The following is a 23017-nucleotide window of genomic DNA, read 5'->3' as shown; positions in this document are numbered from 1 at the left end:
GCTTACTTTCTCATACTTACGTTGTTCCTCAAATTAATTTACCTCTGTCCTCAGACAGTATGACATGGGGAACTAAGGACAGTTTTGACCCTTTCCACTGTTTGGTTCAGTAGTGCGCGCACAAGGGAGCCGCAATAGAGTACTGTGTAACAGCATGTCTAGTAAACAGCAATAGACCTTTTTATTTAAGACAAAAAAAAAACCAGTCAAGTGCAAACATTTCCTCGTGTTATACTGTTGTCAAAATTTCTTGTTACCTACAGTGACACAAAGCTTTGTCAGCAAAGGAACTTGCAAAAGAGAGACAATTTAGCCCTGTGGCTCTGAAGTGACAGCTATCAAATGGAGGTCTTTCAGATCAATATGTTATGGCAGCAGATTTATCTCCTGCCAAGTAAGGAACAAATCCGTGGCATTTTTGAAAGGTATAAATTGGGTACTTAGCTGACATAACACAATTAAGAAGAATGGCATTGCACTGACCTAATGGCTGCCATAACAGTTTAAGTGGTAAAAAAAAAAAAAAAACAGATTAGATATCAGTATGTGTCTGAAGCTCTTTGGAGGATTTTTGGCTCAGTGCAGTAGTATTAAACTGTGCATGGTTGCTAGGTTGTTCTCTTAGTTATCTGGAGATTGCAACTACTTGGGCACAGCAGCTGATTTATGCAAGTGGTTCCCAGAAAGCTAATAAGCACGAACAAGACAACACATGAACAAATCATACACGTGAATATTATTCATGGTGAGGTTTGTGCACGGACTCCTGGTTGAAGCCAGCTGAAGCAGCAGTTTGGCTTCTTTACATTCTATACATCAGATATTTTTTAACTTTCCAAAGCAAATGACTAAGTATTGTGTAAGCATAGAAGTCTATCAGTTCCCTGAAGGACCAATATTTCCCATTAGTTTTCATTGGATTAACCACATAACAACAGTAAAATCCAATGATTTGGATTGTTCAGCTGGTCTCTAGGACAACTGTTATCCAAAAGGAAAAATTCCATCATAAATTTTTCAGGCAAGAGACTTGCTCTTCACTTATCCAGCTGCAGGCATCTTCTCACCTTGAGAAGACAACAGTGCAGCTGTCTCACTCAGGGTATAACACCTTAAAGTTTTTCTCAAGTTAGATTTTTTTTCTTCCCTCAAACCTTCTTCCTTATCATGGACCAGAGGGCCAAGCAGAGGTGGCAGCTCTCAGAGGGCCCAAGCCATGTTCTGCAGGACAGGCTCCTACATTTGGGAACCTGTGGGAGTTCTACTTCTGTCTAGGGAATTCAGGGCTCTGACTTCTAAGGAAAGGCTCTGAAACCCCTGGAAATTCTGGGCTGACCCTGGGTTCTGGTATCTCCATGCTTCTAGCTGTGGATTAGCAGTAAGGGGTCAGGCAGCCCTGCAAAACTTAGGTGGAGCTGGAGCTGGAGGTGGAGAGTGAGGAGTTTTGGGGCAGCCACCACACACCTGGCAAGTCCCCAGTTTGCCACCACCTCCCAGGACACTCCCAGGAGAGGTCCCAAGAGTAAATGCTGCTGAAATACTTGGGAAAAATCATACTGAAATATTTCTATTTTTTCTAAATGATTTCTCCTCAGAATTTCTTTCTCTTGAGAAGCAAAACCTCTCATTTTCTTTCTGAATCAGAATCAATATTTTTCCAAAATTTTTAAAATAACGTGAATTCTAAATTTTTGTTCTCTGAAAAGATCTCATGTCCATAAAGCCATGATACTTGACATGAGTTATACTGCCTTTCTTTTTTTCTTGGTAAGTGGAACCCAAATGTAGATGACCCAAATGCTATTGTATGCGGTTCCTAACAGTCCAAGATGTTGCAACTAGTAGCAGTTTCAAAAGTGAAAACAACCCCTCAGATTTCAGCATTTCCAGTGAAAAAGAAAGAATTTCTTCCCATAACAGATGTCTCTACCTCCTGACTAGTACTAATTCAAAAGGTTTAGGGTTTGTAACATGCTATAAACATTACACTCTCTAGAGCATGGAAATGTGTTCTGAACTTTTCTATTTATTTCCTCAGTCCTTTTTTTCTTTTGTTTGGGCATCTCTTGGTGAAATCAGAAAGCTGCCTGAAACAGTACATGATGGGCTGCTAGTCATCATTTAGATGAAGTAGCATCTTAATGAGCACATTTCTTTAGCTTATGGATTCACTACAGACACAGATATAAATATGTTGTTTATAGGGACAAAAATCAACAGTTTCTTAAAGTTGGGAAAGCATATCTTGAAGTTTACCATATCTGAGCAGTTCATAAAGAGACTGAATTTTTAAGGGCTGATTATGCATAACACTTAAAAATGATATTACAAAAAAACCTATACTAACTCTGATGTACTTTCTGTTATTGATATTGCTACTGCTGCTGTGACTTTTTCTGGAGCTACCCTTAATGTTTTCTCTCCACAGTTTACATGTCTTAAAGCACAGTGGCTGTAACATAAGTTTACCTCACATTAAATTCAAGTTTTCATTTCAATTTTCTTCTTTTCATTAACGTTTTCCCTCCAACTTCTCATAACCTAAAGTGTCATCCCTATAAAAAGGTTTTGCATACCCATCTTCTATTGCTTGGGGAGTGTATGAGGTCATTTGTGATTTGTAATGGGAAGCAAAGACCGAGCAGTATATACCAAACGCTGTGATTAAAGTTGTTGATGAGGAGGTACAGTGGCTCTTTCTACCTCTGTTAATGAGAACTATGCTGCGGTACTTACTACCTTTGAAATTACTGCCTTCTGAAGAGAAAAATTTTTTCCTCTGCAGCACTTTACTAAGCCCTGCTTGGTTCATGCGGGTGTCTGGCTGTAATTATTATTCTTTGTAATTATTAATCAATTTAGGGGAAAAATTGTTCTCTGAGTTTATGTTAAGCTATTCTCATTCAGTCATACCACCTCTGCTTTGAAAAGCATTTGTTTCCCAGCGTAGGCATCACTCAAGGACTTGGTCCCCTTTTTAAGGTGTCATCCTGATCATATGAACAAGTATGCCCAAATAGTGTGCTAATGAAGCCACATGACTTAAAGAGCGCAAGTAGCAGAAAAAATTATGGCACTGAGATTAGAAAGGGATTTCTGGAACAGTTCAGTTTTATTTCATTTTCATTCCCCATAATAGCAACTCAGATTCTCAAGACAAAGGCTAACAGAGATGGTGAAACTTCAGGAATTATTGTCATAGCAAATTCATCAGTAAGGAAGCCAAGGCCTAAGAGCTGATCCTGCAAAGTGCTTATTACTTCCTTCGAGGTGCTACAAATCCTATTGATTTCTCCAATGATAACCAAACCCATTTAGCAGCTTGCAGGCACTGGGCAAAAAATAGCCAGTAGAAATGCACCTGGGTGGTCGGGCACCATGAAAATGAAAAGACATTGCTAGGTCCCCTTATAGACTCATAATCATGATGTCTACAGGACAAAGATATGTAGAGAAGGGGCCAGGCTAAGCACTATTAGAAATAAAATAATGATTGATAAAATATTCAGTACAGAAAAAAGCAGCAATAAAAATCAACTACTAAAAGAAAAAGTCCAAAAAAGCTGTGACATTTGAAACAACAGGACATCTTTCTTGTACTGAGAGCGATGAAGGCTCTGTAAGGAGGCGCTCATTGATGCAATATGAAATGCACCTGCTGAGAGTTAATTGCATGACTGGGGTTTCTCAACCAGGATGTGTTTCTGAAAGCAAAGTTTCCAGCTAGGAGAAAATGTATATGGGGGTGAGTGCTCTTGCCGCAGAGACTCCCTACAGTCAGTGCTTGGTAGCCCACCACAGAGATACCTGGGGGAAAAATGCCTCACAGGTGTCTGCAGATAAAGTACAAGAGGCAAGAACACAATGACTGGTATTGCACTGTGTAGCCTGGATTAAACATGGTCAAATTATTATAAAGCTAAAAAACAGAATTCCTGGATTGTTTCAAAAGTGACTTATGAGTGTGGGGGCCACAGCTTTCATGTTGGATCGTTAGCTAACCCACCGCAAGCACTATGGCTCCAAAAAGTCAAACCCTCTCATGTCCCACGTATGGCAGCACAAGCAGAAGGACCAAAGGCTTTTTCCGCTTCTCAAAACCTACCTGCCTTCTCTAGTGGCACTCCCATTCACTCCGGTGGAAGCTTCACCCCAACAGCCTTGCACATGCCTTGGCCAGGCACTCAGCTCAGAGTGACCTACAGACACCTGCATAGGCCAACCACCATCAGGAACTGTGCCCAGCAGCAAAGGAGGACATTTGGTGTGGCATCTCGCAGTCTTGTAAATCCTCAGTCAGTAGCTTGCACTGTAAAATCTTGTAACAATCTTAATGGCCTGTGTCTGCACCAGATCCATAGCATCAAGGATTTGAAGCCACTGAACAACAGGTTTTGGAAGTACTTAGAAATGTTATTTGTTATTTGGGGTGGACAGGAAGCTGGAAATCTAACAAAACAAAGCTGCTCGCAAAAAGTGCCTGATGTAGGTTAAAAATTTTGATTCTTTCTCAGGAAATTGAAAATGCCCAGATGTTCTGTGCTTTTCTGTGAAAATTCAGGCCACCTAGTTTTGTTTTTCTAGAAAAATAGTTGATTTTGTGAGGCTGAAATTTGGAGAAAGGTGAGGGGTTTTTTACTGACATTTTTATGGTAGGGTAAAGACTCTTCCATTTGAATCCTTTCACCAGTCTTACTGTAGTCCCTCAAACAGTGCAATAAAAGCCTTTGTAGGAGTGGGCTATCACACTCAAGATCAGGCTGTTTCATGCCATATAAATTCTAAATGAATAACTGTGCTACATAATTAAATGATGAAGAATGATTTTCAAGTAAGTTGTTTTACTACATGAAAGAGACTCTGGAGGAAGGCACTTGCTTCGGACTTTTTTTACATTGGCAGTTCATTTGGTGCTAGCTCTCCAATCAAATATTAAAGCTTTACTCTAAATTATGTACAAAACTTTCTCACAGATCTGAATGCAACATATCACACAGTAAAATGCTGCTGCTGGAAAGGTTCTCTGATTTCACACCTGAATGCTCATGTCTTTTGTTATTGTCTTGCTGGCTGCCACTTAATACTCCTGATAAGCTGGCATTTTCTCCAGAGATGCACACCCAGTGGTAAGCAACACTGCTTGGTATCTGCATGTTTTTCACACACTGAGAAGGGTTAAAAAAATTATTTGTATTTTTTAAATAAAAAATTGTAAGCAAGAGATTCTGAATTTTTATTTTGCGGGAGATGGTAGAAATGCAGGGGCAAGGGCAGTGGAAAGTGAAATATCTGGTACGCTGCTGATTCCTATGTAGTCCACAAGTACATGCCCTCACTAATGGCATTTCTAAAGTGCCTTCAGTCTTTGTTGCCTACTGACATTTGTAGAGTTGATGGCTTTTTCCTTTTCAAAAAAACTTGAGGAACTGAATGATAAAAAGTGTATATTAAAACAATATTAAGTTGATAAATGACTCATGTAAGCATCAGTTAATCAGTTAAGACTGAACACATAGCCTAATAGTGGTTATTCATATTCAGAAGTTAAGATAAAGGTACCAAATTTTCTTTCCCCTATACTTAAAGTGAGGCAGGTTACTTCAGAGATGTACTGGTATGTATACAAGTTGAATCGGCATTACTGTGTTAGTTTTGTAACCACACATAATTTTGCAGATATGAGACGGTCAGGGGAAGATTGTTATAAATCATAGTTTTCAGGTAACACAATATAAGGCAGGCTATACAGCATGTTAATTCATCTGCACTGGCAAACACATGAACACTCACCCTTAGCTTCCATACTGCCTGATTTTTCAGAATTTAGCATTGGCTGAACATGTTTATTTCATTATTCTTCAGAATTCACATATCCTCCAGGATGCTAGCTCTGCCATTCATTTTTCATTGCAAATACTCTCCATCTCTCATGCAACTTTAATGTTTGAGGGGAAAGGCCTAGACATTAGGTGTTAACTGGTTAGACTTTCAAAAGCCATGTGTTCAAACCTTGGCAAGGCAGACTTTGTCTTTCTGAAGAAAATGTGCATTTCATGCTGGTTTTAGAAAGGACTATGTCAAAAAAATGTTTTATAGAACAAAGTCCGATCATGTGTGTCCTGAAGGTAATTGAATTTTAATGCTGTTTGTACATACATAATTTGGGATTAAAGGTATATATATTTATATCATGACTGATTATGAATTTCAAATTCAGGGCAATGAAACTAGAAGTAAACAGCATCTTGGCATACTGCAAACACAACCTTTCTTCCTTCAGTGAAGCAAAAGGGGAAAATGACAAGAGAATTATTAGGTTGGATAATTATAGGAGAAAAAGCCACATTTGCTTGATTTGTTGTTTGAGAGTTGGCATGGGCTGAGGCTGCTGAAGTTTATTTAAAATGCAATGAGCTTTTTGTACCTTAGAGTATGCCAAGAGTCAAATGGTCCAACATTTTCTGATGGAACATTTCTCCACTGGGAAAAGTTTATGCTTTGAAAGTGGAACTTTTTATGAAAACATCTTGCTTTCAGCAATTCTCCTGATGCAACATGGAACATTGAGCATGACTGATCTGGGCAGTTTCTTATCAGCCCCCGTGCTGGCTCCTCAGCAGCCAGCCAAGAGGCTGGTGCAGCTCTTTGATGGGGAATTCCAAGGGCCGACAACTTCAGGTCTGCCAGACTTGGAAACCCTAATTCCTGCTCAACACTCTTAACGTCCAGAAGTTGCTGGAGACAGTTTCTCAAATCAGTGGAGAAATATTCTATTTTTTAAACTCTAAATAGTATGGTTTAACCCTGGCTATTCCTGCACCATTGTGGTCCAGCTGAGGGCAGGGCCAGCTCTGCCGTATAACATAAAATTGGCATGTCCAAACTGGTTCCACAGCCCCTGCCTCATCTCAGACTCTACTTTCATTCAGGTGTGTGATGCCAAACACTTTAATACTGCCCTTCAAGATTCATTTTGACAACTCCAAGCCCTAAAAATTATACTGTGTGCCCAGTCTCCCCCAGACTTGAGACTGGACCATAAGAAGTTAAAAAAAAAAATCGAAATGAATTTTCTATTAATTTAATTTCCTTCTTGGTGGTTTGACCCTGAGGGTTCACTTCGGTCCATTTTCCTCTGCCACTGCAAGGGTCTTTGTAAACATCCCATAATGAACGGGTCATAAGCCAAGCCCCATGCAGATGCTAAGCAATACTCACACATGTAATAATAATAATAATAAAAAAAACCCTTTCCCGCCTAAAGTGATTTCTAGTACACAATAAGACACAATTTGTGACACAACAACTCTGAGACAAAGGGAGGGATAAGGAAATGGCAACTCAATTATATTGGGTATAATAATTAGCAGACTTACAATAGGAGCTACTTGGTTGCTGACACACAGCAGCGACTATTTTTATGCAATAGGCTTCCTGAGCCACCTCAGGACAGTATTTTGAAAGCATTTAGCTGGTTAAACATGCAAAACCCCTAGAGTTAGGCACTTAACATTCTGTGGGAAGCTGATGAGGTACGTATCTGCATCTTTACAGAGCTTGAAGTATTTTAGAAGTCTGCCCTCTAGTTTCCCTTAAGAGTTACTGTCACGATGTAGTATTTACATATATGCTTTGACTGTGATCTGTCTCACTGTAACAATTACCTCCCCTTCTTTCCCACCAAAAAACCCCAAACCCACCCCCCCCGCCAAATCCTACCAACAACCCACAGTGTAAAGAAACTAGATTCAGCGTTAACCCTTTAGGCAATGTTCTGTGCTAGAATCATGACAGAAGTAGAGTTGGTAAAACCACAATTTCATTTGAAAACTAATACTTAAAAAAAAAAATAGCCTTTATTAATGGTAAACCCAGTGAGCACAAGAAGCGAAATGACTGTCAGAGAAGAGTCTTTTGCATTTTAGCACTTCACATGGCTGAAGGAGCTGCAGGACACACTGTTCCTTTACGTTACTATTGAGAAGAGGGTGGGAGAAGTAAAAAAGCACATTTCTGTGGTAGCCAGGGAAACTCAGAAGGGCAGCAGCATGGACCACCTGCTTCTGCTATTACAGTGAAAGGGAAAAAATACAGTGGTTTAACTTAACACAAATCCTTTTTGTACAGAGGGAGATGATGTCCTGATGCCTTTGCTGGTAAAGACAAAAGGCTCCTTGGCACTTAAAACCCAAGAAATCCTCGCCCAGCATGGTGCCTTCTCCCTCTGCCTGCCCCAGCAGCCAGGGGAGCTGGACCGTCCTGCAAACGCTCCTCCGCTGCCTCCGTTTCAAAACTAAACTGCAAATAAAGTTACAAAGAGAATCATCCTGCTTCACTTCAGAAGCTGCCTAAAGCTAAACCCCAGCGAGGGCTGTGCCATGATCTCAGGTTTGTTTGAAAGTCTCAGCAAAGGGATGTAGGTCTGCCGTAATTCCAACTTTTTCAGGGTTTTCCAGGGATTTCACGGGCACTTGGGCAGTTTGAAACTGCGAGGCAAACAGCACTGCTCCGTGCTGCTCTTCAGCCAAAAGAGAAGATGTGCCCAGAGATCCCGGTCAGCTGAAGTGATGTTTAGCAGTTCTCACTGAGGTGCGAAGGCAGGGGAGGTTGTTGCTCCTCAGCTGGTGCGGAGCCGTGTGGCTGGACACTTTAGTATGGCTGTATGGTGGGAACAAGGATGGGGAGCGTGGGGGTGACAGGGTCGGTGCTGCCGCTCCTGAAGCAATACCCATCAGTAAGCTCTCTCAGATTGATTTCTTTGCTTTTAATGCATTAATAGAAAGCTCTGTGATCTTGGAGATGCCGAGAAGGGGCTCCTCTCCAAGCAAGAAAATAGAAATCTCAGTCATCTCTATTTGGGCAGTGATATCCAATTTATTCATCATGAATTCTGCTTCTTGTGTCACCTTACCCAGGCTGTGCTGCAATAGCCCACGTTTGACTCTTTGTGTTAGTTACAGTTTCTAAAAATGCTACTTTCTCCTGGTCACATGGCTACTTCTCAACAGTATTCCTAATGTATGAGTGAGTGTCATTCCATATAAATATGGTGTACATCTGATATGCCTACAGATATTATAATAGCACAACTGAACTGTGATTAATCGTGGTACTATTCATCCACCTGTTTTCTTACAATATAACTCTGGCATGTGCAATAAAACACGAAGACGTGAGACAACGGTCACATCCCTGCAAATATAGTTATGGAAGAGATGGAAGTTGGCTATGGTATTATTTTCAAAATATTCAAATCAGGACTGGGAGGTCTCTGTGCACTTTGCAAACACTTTTTCTGAAATGCTTAGCACTTCATATGAAGCAAGATACATTGAAAAAATACAGCAAACAGGAGGAATGGGAAGGGTGGTAAGAAAGTGACTGCTAACTGTCAAAACCCAGCAGGCAGTTCTTCCCTAACCCCCATTCTCTGCAGCCTCTTCTAAATATTTAACACTCTTGTCCTGGATTTCATGGCCTCCTTGCCACAGAAGAGCAAGAGGTCTTAATCAGTTGGGGAAATTTGACAGCCATCTTGTACGTAACCCACAGGATCTCTTCAGAGATGGATAAGCACGAAGGCAAGACATCATGCTCAGGCTGCTAATTTAACTTGACATGTAACTGACTGTATTAGAAAACCGTGTGTTCTGACATCTGGTCCATGCAGGATATGCTTAATTCCTTGCATTATCTTGCTTCTTCAAAGCTACTGCAGGTAGCGTGGTAGTTGTCTCTTCTTTGGAAAGCTTATTGTTGAGTCGTTTAATATTTTATACATACAGCTACAGTACACATGAAGTTCTTTCACATCAGTAACTCACATATATATATGTTGTGTTTATAGGGTTTTGTCATTTATTAGAGCTTCAAATGTAAGTCCATTTTTTCCCTTGGAATAAATAGATTTCTTCAAAACATAAACGAAGGCGTTACAGCATGTTGTCTGTACAAGACTGCACTGTTAATACTTGATTTTGCAATCTGTGACAGGCAAGCATTTAGAAATGAGGTATTAGGATTGAGTGGAAGATATATGGGAGAACTAAACTTTCCTATGACAACACAAAATCGTTTTTTGACAAAACAGACTGAAAAAAAAAAAGTATGTTTTCCACAGAGAAATAGAAGGAAAAGATGAAAAGAATCATCTGCTGCTAAAAAACATGCATCCAAGACCAATTACGTTTTGGTTTTGAATTTCCACCAACATGGTCTCCAGTTTCTGTGGAAAAGATTTCTTTTGCTCAGCTCTGCAGAAAGGCATTTCTCAGAATTTACAGGTAGCAGTTCCTGTTGGAGCACTCCTGCAGCTGTATCAGTATCAGAGTCCTGGATCTGACTGCAGAAAGACACAGAGGCCCATTCACTCTTCACAATGAACAATATGCAATTTGCATATTCAAATTTGGAGTGGGATTTTGAGAAGTACTTAAGTGATTTAGGAGCATAGTGCCCACTGAGTGGCAATGGGACTCTGCTCCTTCGCACTGGGGGGGCAGAGTCCCAGTGACTGAGATGCCTAAGGTGTAAATGGGATGTAGGTGCTTAACTCCAAAACTTCAACCCTCAAAACTGTGGTCCAACTACACCGTAACCTCAAGCTGTGCTCATGCCCATCTACAAATACCTGAGTTTTGATAAACCTGCTCAGCTGAGTACCTGGGAGACGTGTAACCTGAGCAGCACCCAAAGGCTTGGTGGGTTTCCACAAGAGACCTTCCTCCTCAGCACCTACCTAATTGCATCAGGCTTTGTACAAAACCACAGCAGCAGCTACCCTGGTTTCTTTTAAAGCACAGCTTGAGGAAACTGTTGCTACACAAATTAGCCTTCAGACAAGGCACACAGCAATCCACAGGCTAAGGCACATGGAAGCAGGTTTCCCTACTGCCAGCTGAGCTCCACATTGCTAAGCTGCTGTCAGGCTCACTTGTCTAGAGATTAATTTTATTTCATTTCTGCACAGCAGCCTAGCCTTAGCTCAAAGTCTAGAAAGGGTCCCCCCTGCCAAGGTAGTCTGCAGTCTCCAAGGAGGCAAGAAATGTAGGATTTAATCCTTTTGAGGAGAAGAAGGAAGCAACCCGCTTTACTTATGCATCCTGGCTGGGTATGTGTGATAACCGCTAAGCCAAGGCAGAGAGGAGGGGCCACCAGCACGTTCCTTCTCTTGCATGTTTTCAAATTGTTCTTCTTGTTTTTAAAAAAGTACTCAGTTGCAAATCTGGAGACAGTTTACACTGTAAATCCAGTGTGAGGGGCAATGGCTCCTGGCTCTACTCAGGACATTGCTGAAGCCCAGAGAAGATAATCTGATTGTTTTCAATTTTTTGCTATTAGCTGGATCTAAACAGCTCTCCACACAAGCTTCATGATGCTGCTTGCAGAAGTGGGTCAATGTTTCTTAACAGCATATGCAGCGCCATCTTCTTGAGATGGCAGAAGAGCAGGTTTCTGCAGAGCAGGTTTATGAATGGACCTGTGTGAACAGAGACACTGGGTACTATGGATGAGACAGGGGTCTCCACCCCCTTTTCTTCTCTCTGTAACCTTTTATGTCCCCTTACAGCCAATTTCCTCTTGGGAGGGACCAGGACTTTTTCCTGAGCAATGTTAGTGCACCCTGGCAGGAGAAGACAATGCTCGCCTTCATCCAGCCCTTGGGACACAGCAATCAAGGTAGAAAGTGGTGCCATAGGCTCTGGGCCATCTATTATCCTCTCCTGTCCACCTACCCCCAGGGTCTGGGGCACTTCAGCTCCCCTCTTTAATGGTGAAGCCAGCCAGCCAGTAGATGTTTAACAGAAGGTAGAGTCCAGGCAGTTGTATCCACTGGTAGATCATGCAAGAGATCATCTCCATGGTAAAGTGAGACTTCGGGAGACACAGAACTCTCTGAGGCAACGGGGTACACAGTGATGCAATGCATTATTCTGCCATCCTCCTTGGCTACCAGAAACAGCTGCCTGCATTGTTCTGCCCAAAATGCATCATCTGATCCCTGCACTGGTAATAAAATCCCAGCCACTGGCGAGGGACGTGAAGCAACACTCCGTTGGCTAAAGGCACTCTAAGGCCATTGCACGTGACTTTTGTACCAGAGGATTGCCTTGATGGAAATGGTTAGATGCCAAAACTCTCACTGCAGGTGGGATCCCGAGGACTTTCCTTTGCTGAAGGATGGTCAATCTTCAGCTCAAAAATGAGGTCTTTAGCCTCAGGTCAGCATAAGCTTCTCTAGGAGCCAGTCTCCAGTCATCTCCATGGTGTCTATTAAAATAAGGCATTGAAGGAGTCAGAGCTAATTGCTCTACTTCTCATCCTGCCTTACGGAAACAGATTTCTTTAATTTTAACCAAACTGCAAATAACTTCACATTTGGACATCTGACCAAGTTGCTCTGTGACCCAGCAAGCTACTGCTTGTCAGCTGAGTTGTGGTGTTTGGCTAGGTTCAACCTCTTATTCTCTACACATGTGAAGCAGAAAATGAACATCTTCACTGAGATTTCTACTGGTTTGTCAAAGACCTTGAAGCATGCCCATGCTCAACAGTGACTCAGGTGTTGCCTACTAATGTGTTAAGCTGCAGTAACTTGACAGACAACACTTAGCCCCTCCTTAAAAAAGCAAATTGATTTGCCCCAGAAGTAATTGTTCAAACATCTAATAGCAAATCTATTCCAAGACATGCCAAACTTAAGTATAAAAAATAAGAAAAGCATATAAAGAGTGGAAAGGACTTCAATACTACATCATTGCCTAATTTGATACTTTTTGAATGAAGGGTTTAAGCTAAAAAAAAAAAAGGGTACATGTGAGATATGTCTGTCTGAATTCACTTTGCTTTCAGCAAAATGGACTGAAAACTGAAAATATGCTTCTTGTCTTCGCAGAGACAGCTCTTCCTGTCTTGAGAACTAAAAGGGAGAAATATTACATTTTTTTCTAAAATAAAAGCTTCCATTCAGACCCTGAAGAGACCGATGGATTCAACTATTTTCATATAAAACCATAAACCCAATGAAATTAAGAAATTCAAAAGTAAAACATCTGAGATCCTTAATTAAATGCTGTGTACAGCAGAGGACATACACTCTCCTGGTCTTTGACAATCTTTGAAAAGGATGCTGCACTCAAGAACCGCATGATTTGCAAACACCGAAACAAGTGGAGGTTTGCTTTTCCTTGTATTCTGCCTATTTCAGCTCAAATATTTGGTTTCAAGTCTTTGGATTTGTATTTTCTTCCATTTCAGTACATGCTTTGTGTTGGTTTCATCTAATATATAAAGGCTGCACCTTTCAAAGCCTTCAAATAACACCATCCAGTTATTGTCATCGTGTCCTTCCCTCAGAACAGCAGCAGTTTGGCTCTGGGGGAAGTTTTTTGTTCTTTGATGTTCCCTCAGTAAAAGTAATTTTGCCAGTCCTGCTCTCTCCTTGTGCGCACCAGTATTGCTGCTACGACCGCTGTTAAAATGCACTAGCACGGCAGCGGACATGGGCCAGTTAGCCTGCTTCTCCCGTGTTCATTTGCTAGGAAGCAGGGCAAGTACGGCCATCAACCACTTCTTCCTAAAGTGCATTCGCAGCCACAGCTATTGTGTGCCCCAAGATTACATTTCTGTACCGTGAAAGGCTCTGTAAGGCTGTGCAGAAGTAACAGCAATTTTAAGACGAGGTTTGCTCCAAGGCAACAAACAGGAATAAAGACCCAGGAGAGCTAAAAGCTGAAGGATGCGATTTATTTTTTTATAACTGAATTATTAAATTAAAAGCAATATTATGGCAACTTTACTGAAGTGGGGAGTAAGTTCTGAGCACCAAGTCTGAGGGTTTTATTCTGCTTTTATTGAATCCATGTCTGTACGTGGAGCTCAGCCATGTGCGATCAAAAACAAATACAGCCATACTAATATTACTACTAAATGGAGGAAGAGAAAACCAGACTTTATACTTGTTCCCAAGTTCAAGTAAAGGTTAGTTCAGCTGTGTTTCCTTTCAACTAGCTATGACATGCAGCAAATCAAATGTGAAAAACAAAGTATGACCAACACTGAGAGTAAAATCAATACATATTCCAGTAGGAAATGCTTATTTATGCTGTGTCCTTTGTTCTCTTAGTGCATGGAAATACAGTGTATTTGAGACCGCTGCTGCAAGTCAAAGAGGAATTAGGAGGTTAAAACAGCAGCACATAAGGACAGCAAAAACCAATAACATCTGCAGCATAATATTTCCTCAGTAGTGCTGCTGACTAGGCAACAGATGTTGGGACCACTGTAATGGTGAGCTCTACCTATATACGATGTTCTACCTATATACAGTGAGCTCTACCATTATACAATGTTATTTATTCTCAGTAGGAATCTGTAACCAAGTGTGGAGTAGAGGTAGCCTTGGCACTAAAAAAAGCTACACTTTTCAAAACAAGGCACATTCAGTGGCTGAAGCAGGACTAATCCTAAAAGGGTAGGGCTCATGACACTTGTGGATGGCCTGCTCCCAGACAGGGATCACCAGGCCCATGCAGTATCAAGCCATCTCTGCAAGAGATGACAAAGTACAGTGATGCAGTAATTTATGTGGTTCTTGAGCACAAGGCTGTGAAAACATAATTAGGTAGTCTTTTATCAAATGAAACGAATAAAAACTATAAAACAAAATGATGAGGCACTAAATTTAGATGAAAATTCATTTGATTATCACATCAGAGCCGTGATATTTCAGATCATGCTGTCAGCTTAATTGGCTACAATTTATGTAGATTTGATAAAACTATCTGAGCTGTTAATAACGTAGGAAGTTGCATTTCATGTATTCAAAAGAAATTAGCTTTTTTACTCTGATGTAGGCACTTGAAAACCTTTGTGCTGAACACATTTTGAACTGTGTAAGGTTAGAGAGACCAGAATTACTTATTATTTTGGGTTCCTGATGACAGCTGTCATTACAGTGTCTGAGTGCTGACTGTACCTCATCTTCACACTTCACTGATCCCTCCACACCTGATATCTTCAGGAGGCCTCCTGCCTTTCTGAGCTTCATTTGAGGGAAGTCACCCCAGAAATTGCATCTAACTCAGGGAATTGACTAAAAAGTTTAGTTCTTCCCAAAATCTGTCATGAACAGCACTGATGGGACCATAGGGGTTTCTATATAAAAGAGTCTGACAATAAAAGTTCAGGACCAAGTAATCAACAGAGTGATCACAGGAAAGCAGTTATTAAATAGCAATGATTTAATTTCAAATTTTTTTTAAAAGGAGAATTTTCAGCTTTCAAAAAAAAATACTTGGAACCTTCTCCCAGAAACTGGCATTTCTCACTCAAGAATGGAGCAGAGATTTGTGGGACCACATTGCTAGTGTGGGAAGTATTTTTTTACTTTAAGGGTATTAACATTTCAAAGTGAGAGGCACAATGAAGAAATTTCTTCTGTTTGTGTGTAGGGGCCTGTTCATCTCTACATGTCTGCACACTCTCTTGAATATGGTGAAGGTAGAAGAGTAAATAATGTGCTCATGTTCTAAAAATTAGTAGAGAGTTCTTTGAGTTATTACTTTGTGCTTGTCTCTTCCAGTAATAAAAATGATCTGCTTGAAGACATAATTTGGAAATAAAAGACTTCTTTTTTCACATTTTATGTTTTGAAAAAATACAAGTATCCATTCTTGGAGTTTGTTTTGGAGCAAAACGTTTTCTGATTTTTCTGTGTTTGTTTTGAAGTTATTAGTCAGTTTTCAAAACGACAAAACACAATCTTTTCCTCACTAGTTTATGTAGATGCATTTGTTGTTCCTAAGAATATGCCCTGTTCTTTATTCCGTAAAATGAACCTCCTAATGCATACCTTCAAGCTTTCTTAGGTATCTAGAATGCAGAGTCTCTCCAGTATGCTTTCCTCCTGACTTCCACCATTCAACAAGAGCATGAGAAGGAAACCTCTCCTTGACTTGCAAAGGCCTGAGGAATGACACGCTGGGGGCTTACCACAGCATTTCGTCAGTGGTAGAGAAGAGACTCTCAGTTCGTGACAGACAGCTGCAGGCCACGTTAGAGACAATGAACTAAATTTTTACTTCTGAACACAGAAACTCTGGGAAAGAAAACATGAATAACTTTTTTTGCTCGAGGAGATAACATGATTCCAAAGGTTCCTCTGATATTATATTATGTCCTGGGGATTCCAGTTTTCTCTTTGAAAAGAAATTTCTAGCTTTTCTGTTGTCAAGTCTGAAAGCATGACATAAGTAGACTCAAAAAACCTGGAAGGCAAACCAAAAGAACCTTAAACATGCTTTTTAAAAAATCCTAAAACCCCTCAACTACCCAGTTTCTTAGGACAATTTTACAAACAGAAGCGACCTGGCAAAATTGATGGTTGGCCATCAAATCCCCAAATGCCACTAATCTGGGAACTCTGCACCAAAGACAGCAGGATAGGAAAGCAAGGACAGAAAAACACAAGAACTACTTTGAAATTAGCACAGGCCAAACAGTGAGTGGGTCCAAGGATGGCCCGTCACTGGATATCACTGAAAAGAGCCTGGCTCTGTCCTCTTTGCACTCTCCCTTCAGGTATTTATACACACTGTTGAGATCCCCCTAAGCCTCCTCTGACTTCAGCATAAGGGTCCTGCAGAAATTCTTGCAGCGCATCCTATTTCTTCACCCCGTTGTTCCCACTCCAGCTAAGGAGATCTGAGCTGCTGACCTACCTTGGCATCCTCTGGACACAGGATTACCTTTTCTCACATAAGGGCTGCCTACTTGGGCTTAATCAAATGAACACATTTTCTTAAAACTGTGGGCCTGTTTCAAGAGCTCACAGCATGTCGGAGTTCCTCTACTAGCAAGGCACTGGATGTGTTTGCTGGACAAAATGGCAGTAACTTTGACTGTTACTGTACAGCAGTTTAACCATATCCCTCTGGTCCATGTGAGCACAGGAATAAGACACGATCATTGAACAGTGTGTCAGAGCAGTGACACCAGGAGAGGTAGATGGCTGCTGTTAACCAAGATGCAGCTTAAGAGCAGTATATAGCATGAAACTGTAATTAAAATCCACAGTACTCAGTGGATAAAGTTATAATGTGCATTTTTAGCCCTGGGTAATTGACATTTCTTGTAAATACTTAATAGCAACACCAAGGAACATCTTGTAAGTATGGATATAAAAGAACTTTATTCCCTAAGGGACTTCCTTTTTCTTTTTTTTCCCTTTCTCCTTCTTTCTTCCCCAAGTGACGCCAATCTCAGAGGCTGCTCTGCTGACAAGATTCTTCATTTTTTCCAAAGCAGGATTCCCAATACGTTATAGAAGAGGTAATACTGCAAGTAATACAAAGCCTAAGCTGCCCTGGGAAGTTTTTGCTAGCTGTTTAATCTTCCGCCCTCAAAATGCAATTCCCTTGCTTTTGTAACCTGACAACAGAACTACCACTCAGCTTCTGCAATTAAACGATCCTCCCTAGTAGAGTTCCAAGTAAAGACAACAGTTTATCTACAAGCACGAGTCGCATGGTTTCTCACACCTTGAACAAGACAGGTACCCCGTCAGGAACAGCCTGGGCATGGCTCAGCAACCTTGTCTGACCAAATTCTGAGTAGAATTGTGATGGGGATCTGGACAAGCCCTTTCTCCAAACATGACCAGAACACAGTGCCAGGAGTGCTGCCTGTATGTCCACGACAGACTTTTTTGTAACTTCAAGGCAGTAAATTTCCTTCTTTGCCTTTTGAGAAGTTCCTTCAGTAAGTATGAAAGTCTCCTTCAAGAGGAAAAGACTAGACCGCTCTAGCTGAAGGTTTAGGTCCTTTAAAACCAAAGTCCAGCATTCAGACTCCATGGCCCTTCACGGAACATTGTAAAAAGTGTTGTCACACAAACCCCCACACTTCAGGACACAAAACATGAAGGGGCACAGAATGAAGAAAGAACCCAAACATGAGTTGCAGCAGTAACTGGCTTTGATTAATATACATGCTCAGGTGAAATGCCGGTTTGTGCTTAGTCCCATTTTCAGGTACAACCACCATGCTAGTTATCACATGAGATATCATAACAATCAGCATTAAATCTCAGCCATAGCAGGCTCCATTTATCACAAATTGAATGCTTCCTACCATTACTTATTCAATAAGACATATATTTAGCTGATTAGTGTGTGCTATCTTGTTACTATTTTATTTTGCATATGTTTCGTACTTGTGCATATAGAAATGTGCACATGCAAAGGGAGCAGTAAAAAAAAAATTGTAGATGCAGAAAAGGAAAGGGAATCACAACTCATTTTGTATATTAAAACTAGCTGCATCAAACACATGATCTGCAGGTCTGTGGAAGAAAAAAATCTTTATAACAAAGAAGGGTATGCTAATTAGTTAATTATAGATGATAGACCAGCAGCAGGGGATGACTACAGGAGTATCTTAACTGATAAGCACTTTATGACCTTCAGTGGATCCAGCTTCATGACACCTCACTATATTATATCCCTCCCACAAACTGTTAGACTCACAAGTAAGATCTATTCATGTTTCCTAATTTGGTGAAAGAGCAAGACCAAAGATATTTAACAGAAGTTACTCTAAAGTGCAAATTATGTAGGAATGGGTTTGTAAATAATGAACCAACCTACTGTTTTGCATATTCCTTATTTTTGCTGATGCATTTGCACTCTCTAAAACTGAGCAAGAAAACATGGATCAAAATTAAAACAAAATTGATCATGTTGACTTGCAATTTACTGAAACTATCTGATGAAAAATGACAATAGTAGGAGGAAGTGTTAGAAATAATAGTTGTAGTTGTAAAACCTTTGGTATTTTTCACATATTTATGCATATTTTTTATGCTTTTATGATATCATGTTATAGGATCACAGCATAATGGAAATCATCCAAAGAATTTGGACTTATTCTACCAGTTTCAGTGGGTATTTCCTACAGAGTACCACAAGAAATATAAAAATACTAATAAAGGGAAATCCCTCGGCAGTGAATATCTGAAGAGTTTATTGTAGTGATGTGAGAGAGAATTCATTTCCAAACTGTGAAAACCAAAGAATGCCCTCATTTATCAGTATGCACTCTGCCCAGGCATTTCTGTTGACCAGTCAGTTTACCATTCTTTAGAGAGCATCACATTCAAAAGATGATCAGTAACCCCTTCTTCGAGATTAAGCAAAGTATCAGGAAGATGTGAGTGTGGATTTCTTGCAAATGAAGATAATCATTACTGGCTTGGCATGGTCAGTCAAAAAACAAATCACTGACTATATCACATTTTATACAAGGCTGCAGGTCATGCCTAAAACAACTGAACTGATGAATGCCCTCTATAGGGGACAATCCTTAGATTTAGTACCATTCAAGGCTGCTGGATGTGGCAAGTGATTGATTTACATCTCAATTTTATGTAGAATTTATGCACATGCTTAGTTCTGCACTGCAACCAAAACCAAACTCCTAGTCTCCAGTGAGTACCTGTGCCTGCAACTCTTCTAGAAACTAAGTTTTCAGATATGATCTGTGACTGTACTATCCAAAATCTAGAAATATGCGTCACTGTCAGAACCTGATAACCAATACAATATCAAAAGAAGGATGGAAGCAGAAATTACTTCATAATGACCTCACAGCTTTCAAGATGCCCTTCACTTTGCTGACCTTTCTGTAGAAATCTTTTCTTTAGAGTGAATCTCTGTGTACACCCTAAATGTTTCTGTCAGACTCTCAACAAGCTAATTATTAAAAAACTGTTTTAAACATTGAAAATAGCAATAATCTGAGAATAAATATGGGGTTAAATTTATGTCTAAATATCTCTTACAGAGAAAAACCTCTTTAAAGCCTAACATTAAAAATTCATATTTCTCTGGGCACTGCTTTAGTATGATGACTACAATGTTACATTTTACAAAATGTTAATTTTCCTTTTCCCAAATATTCTGAAGAGAAAGACTCCATTGTTTCTTTAAAATAACAGGAACATTATGACACAGCAGGGTAAAAGCAAGAACAAACTAAATACTTTTTCCTTCTAAATGGCTTATTTATGCTGTACGTAAAAATAAGTTAAGGTTGCACTGTGTATTGGGGCAATTCACGCAGATTATATGCAATTTCTTTCAAGATTCCTGGTCCGTAGTGCTTCTGCATTCCCAGAACCCTTTTGCACTGCTTTCTGTTTTCTTCTGTTCTTTATTTATGTTTCACTGCAGTAAATTCCAGGTGATGTTCTTCTACTCAGTTCAGCTCCTCTGCCGTTCTTCATGATAAAAAGGACTTGTGTCAATAGGCACAACTGGCAATTCAGATGACTACTATGTGACACAACTATATTTTTCTTACTGTAGCCAGGGTTTTTTTAGTATTGAAAGTTCTCTGTACAGCTGAATTTTCATTGTAATTGCCTGATGCATCTTTACCGACTCGGGCTTTTCAAAGAAAATCAGAGGATAATTTCATGGACAGAAATGATCAATAATTGCTTTAAGGCTCAGAATGTAGAACAACAGAGGCTTATGGGTCTTGTTTGAAACCAGATAGAAATGATTCTGAAATCTGCATTGAAGTGCTGAATATTTCCTTTTAAATAAAATAATCATAGAGTCATAGGATAGTTTGGGTTGGAAGGGACCTTTAAAGGTCATCTAGTCCAACCTCCCTGCAATGAGCAGGAACATCTTCAACTAGAGCAGGTTGCTCACAGCCCCATCCAACCTGACTTGAATGTTTCCAGGGATGAGGCATCTACCAACTCTCTGGGCAACCAGTTCCAGTGTTTCACCACCCTCATCATAAAAAAATTCTTCCTTATATCTAGTCTAAATTTACCTTCTTTTAGTTTAAAACCATTACCCCTTGTCCTATCGCAACAGGCCCTACTAAAAAGTCTGTTCCCATCTTTCTTATGAGTCCTTTAAGTATTGAAAGGCTGCAGTAAGGTTTCCCTGGAGCCTTCTCTTCTCCAGGCTGAACAACCCCAACTCTCACAGCCTTTCTTCATAGGAGACGTGTTCCAGCCCTCTGATCATCTTTGTGGCCCTCCTCTGGACTCACTCCAACAAGTCCATGTCCTTCCCATGCTGAGGGCTCCAGAGCTGGACACAGTACTCCAGGTGGGGTCTCACCAGAGCAGAGTAGAGGGGCAGAATCACCTCCCTCGACCTGCTGGCCACACTTCTTTTGATGCAGCCCAGGACACAGTTGGTTTTCTGGGCTGTGAGCATACATTGCCGGCTCATGTCCAGCTTTTCATTCACCAGTACACCCAAGTCCGTCTCCACAGGGCTGCTCTCAATCCTGTTTTGATACTGGGGGTTGTCCCGACCCAGGTGCAGGACCTTGCACTTGGCCTTGTTGAACCTGATGAGGTTCACATAGGCCCATTTCTCGAGCTTGTCTAGGTCCCTCTGGATGGCATCCCGTCCCTCAGGCGTGTCAACTGCATCACTCAGCTTGGTGACATTTGCAAACCTGCTGAGGGTGCACTCGATCCCACTGTCTGTGTCACTGATGAAGATATGAAAGTACTGCTCCCAATACAGATCCCTGAAGGACACCATTTGTCACTGATCTCCATCCAGGCATTGATCAAAATAAGACGAAGGATGAGCTATGGTGCTAATCATAGACCAGTGGCTCAACCCATAGGTGTGTGCTACTGTCTGCAGTGTCTGAGGGTCCCTGCCTGGTCTCCAGCTGCCACTCCGGAGGAACACAGATCTCCCCAAGGTCCTATATCATATTTCTGAGCCCTGCACAGGTATATAGTGAGTCCTTGGGTGCCACAAGTGGCATTGGGTACTTTTGAGTGATCAAATACATGGAGCCATTACCATGTCAGTTTTGAATTACAGAAATAAAATAATATCAAATATCTAATGTTCCAAAGGAGATTTTTAAAAATAATGACCTACTTGTCCATCACTGCAATAAATTTATTTGCATTGTAATACATTTATTTGTACTTAGTGTGTACAAATACAAGTCCTATATTCTGTAAAACTGGAACTTGTGCTTGCAAAGCCAGAAGCTGGTATTTTTTAAGCTGGCTACAATATTCCTAATAGCTGAATTCACTTTTTGTTAGGCCAGTTGATGGGTGCCGTATATCATCAGATACAGTCTCCTACATTCTCCATGTTTGAAATAATAGACAATTCCAAGGATTATGAATTTTTCTTCTTATATTTTTTCTTTGAAATACGGGGTGTGATTCTGGGTCCTTTGAAGTAATTCAAAAGCCATCTTTTGACACAAAAAGGTTTCTGGATCAGCCTGCGTCTCCTAGAGCGATTCAAAGAACCTCTCTTTTACTCACCTGCTTGTTCCAGCTACTGTTCAGCTTTGGGGACAAATTTCAGCTCACTCTTTATGTTCTGAATCTCTGACAAGTTGACAGCAGGACCGGGAAGTTTCTTAGCTCCTGGGAGATGTTTCTTTTCTTTCTCCTCCTCTGTCGAAGCAGGAACACTCTGCACAAAAGGATACCAGTGACCTTACTGCTGCAACAGCGATCTCTTGAGCATGAGCATAGGTCAGTTTTTTGAGAAACAGGAAAGGATGTTTTTATACGAAATGCAATCCCAATGGAAATTGGGGGGGAAGGGGAGGAAGAGACAGGGTATCCTGCTGGTTGTTGTCTACAATGTCTAAAAACATTCTGAAAAAAAAATTTGAAGGTGCTCAGTGAAGAGGAATGCAGATCTTTTGGTAAATGAGTAAGAATTTACAGTGTCAGACCATTAGCAGAAAATTAACTGAGTGGAGCATTAAAGGCAGCTCCCAGGTCCTTCATATTTTAGGGGAAAAAAGCCGAAGAACCATCTGTATCATCTAATTTCTTTCAGAGTCTCATAGCTGCTGGCCAATTGGGGAGGAAATCCATCATGCACTTCTGCAGCTCTGGAGAAGAGCTATGATAATAGGTTATGGACCCCAAAAGCTCTATCCAAGCTCAGTTTGAGTTGATGTTTAATTTTTCTTAACCTCAGTTGTAAGA

The 23017-nt window shown here is 40.6% G+C and overlaps 1 protein-coding gene across 8 annotated transcripts in view; it reads right to left on the bottom strand.

Annotated features, from left to right (window-relative positions):
* SMPX (small muscle protein X-linked) overlaps positions 1–23017 on the bottom strand; it is a 42772-nt gene that overhangs the window by 7572 nt on the left and 12183 nt on the right. For 6 of the 8 annotated variants that reach the window (XM_087758832.1, XM_087758828.1, XM_087758830.1 and 3 more), the window contains exon 4: positions 22337–22490. In XM_087758832.1, the coding sequence (XP_087614958.1) occupies positions 22350–22490 (141 nt within the window). In that variant the 3' untranslated portion in view covers positions 22337–22349. The other 2 variants (XM_087758827.1, XM_087758826.1) reach the window with 2 other exon arrangements.

Source organism: Nipponia nippon, unplaced genomic scaffold (assembly GCF_047370975.1).
Source record: "Nipponia nippon isolate SJK-2023a ecotype South Korea unplaced genomic scaffold, ASM4737097v1 scaffold_2, whole genome shotgun sequence".
Lineage (NCBI taxonomy): Eukaryota > Metazoa > Chordata > Aves > Pelecaniformes > Threskiornithidae > Nipponia > Nipponia nippon.
The sequence above is the reverse complement of the archived record's forward strand: the minus strand, read 5'-3'. Positions and strand labels throughout refer to the sequence as shown.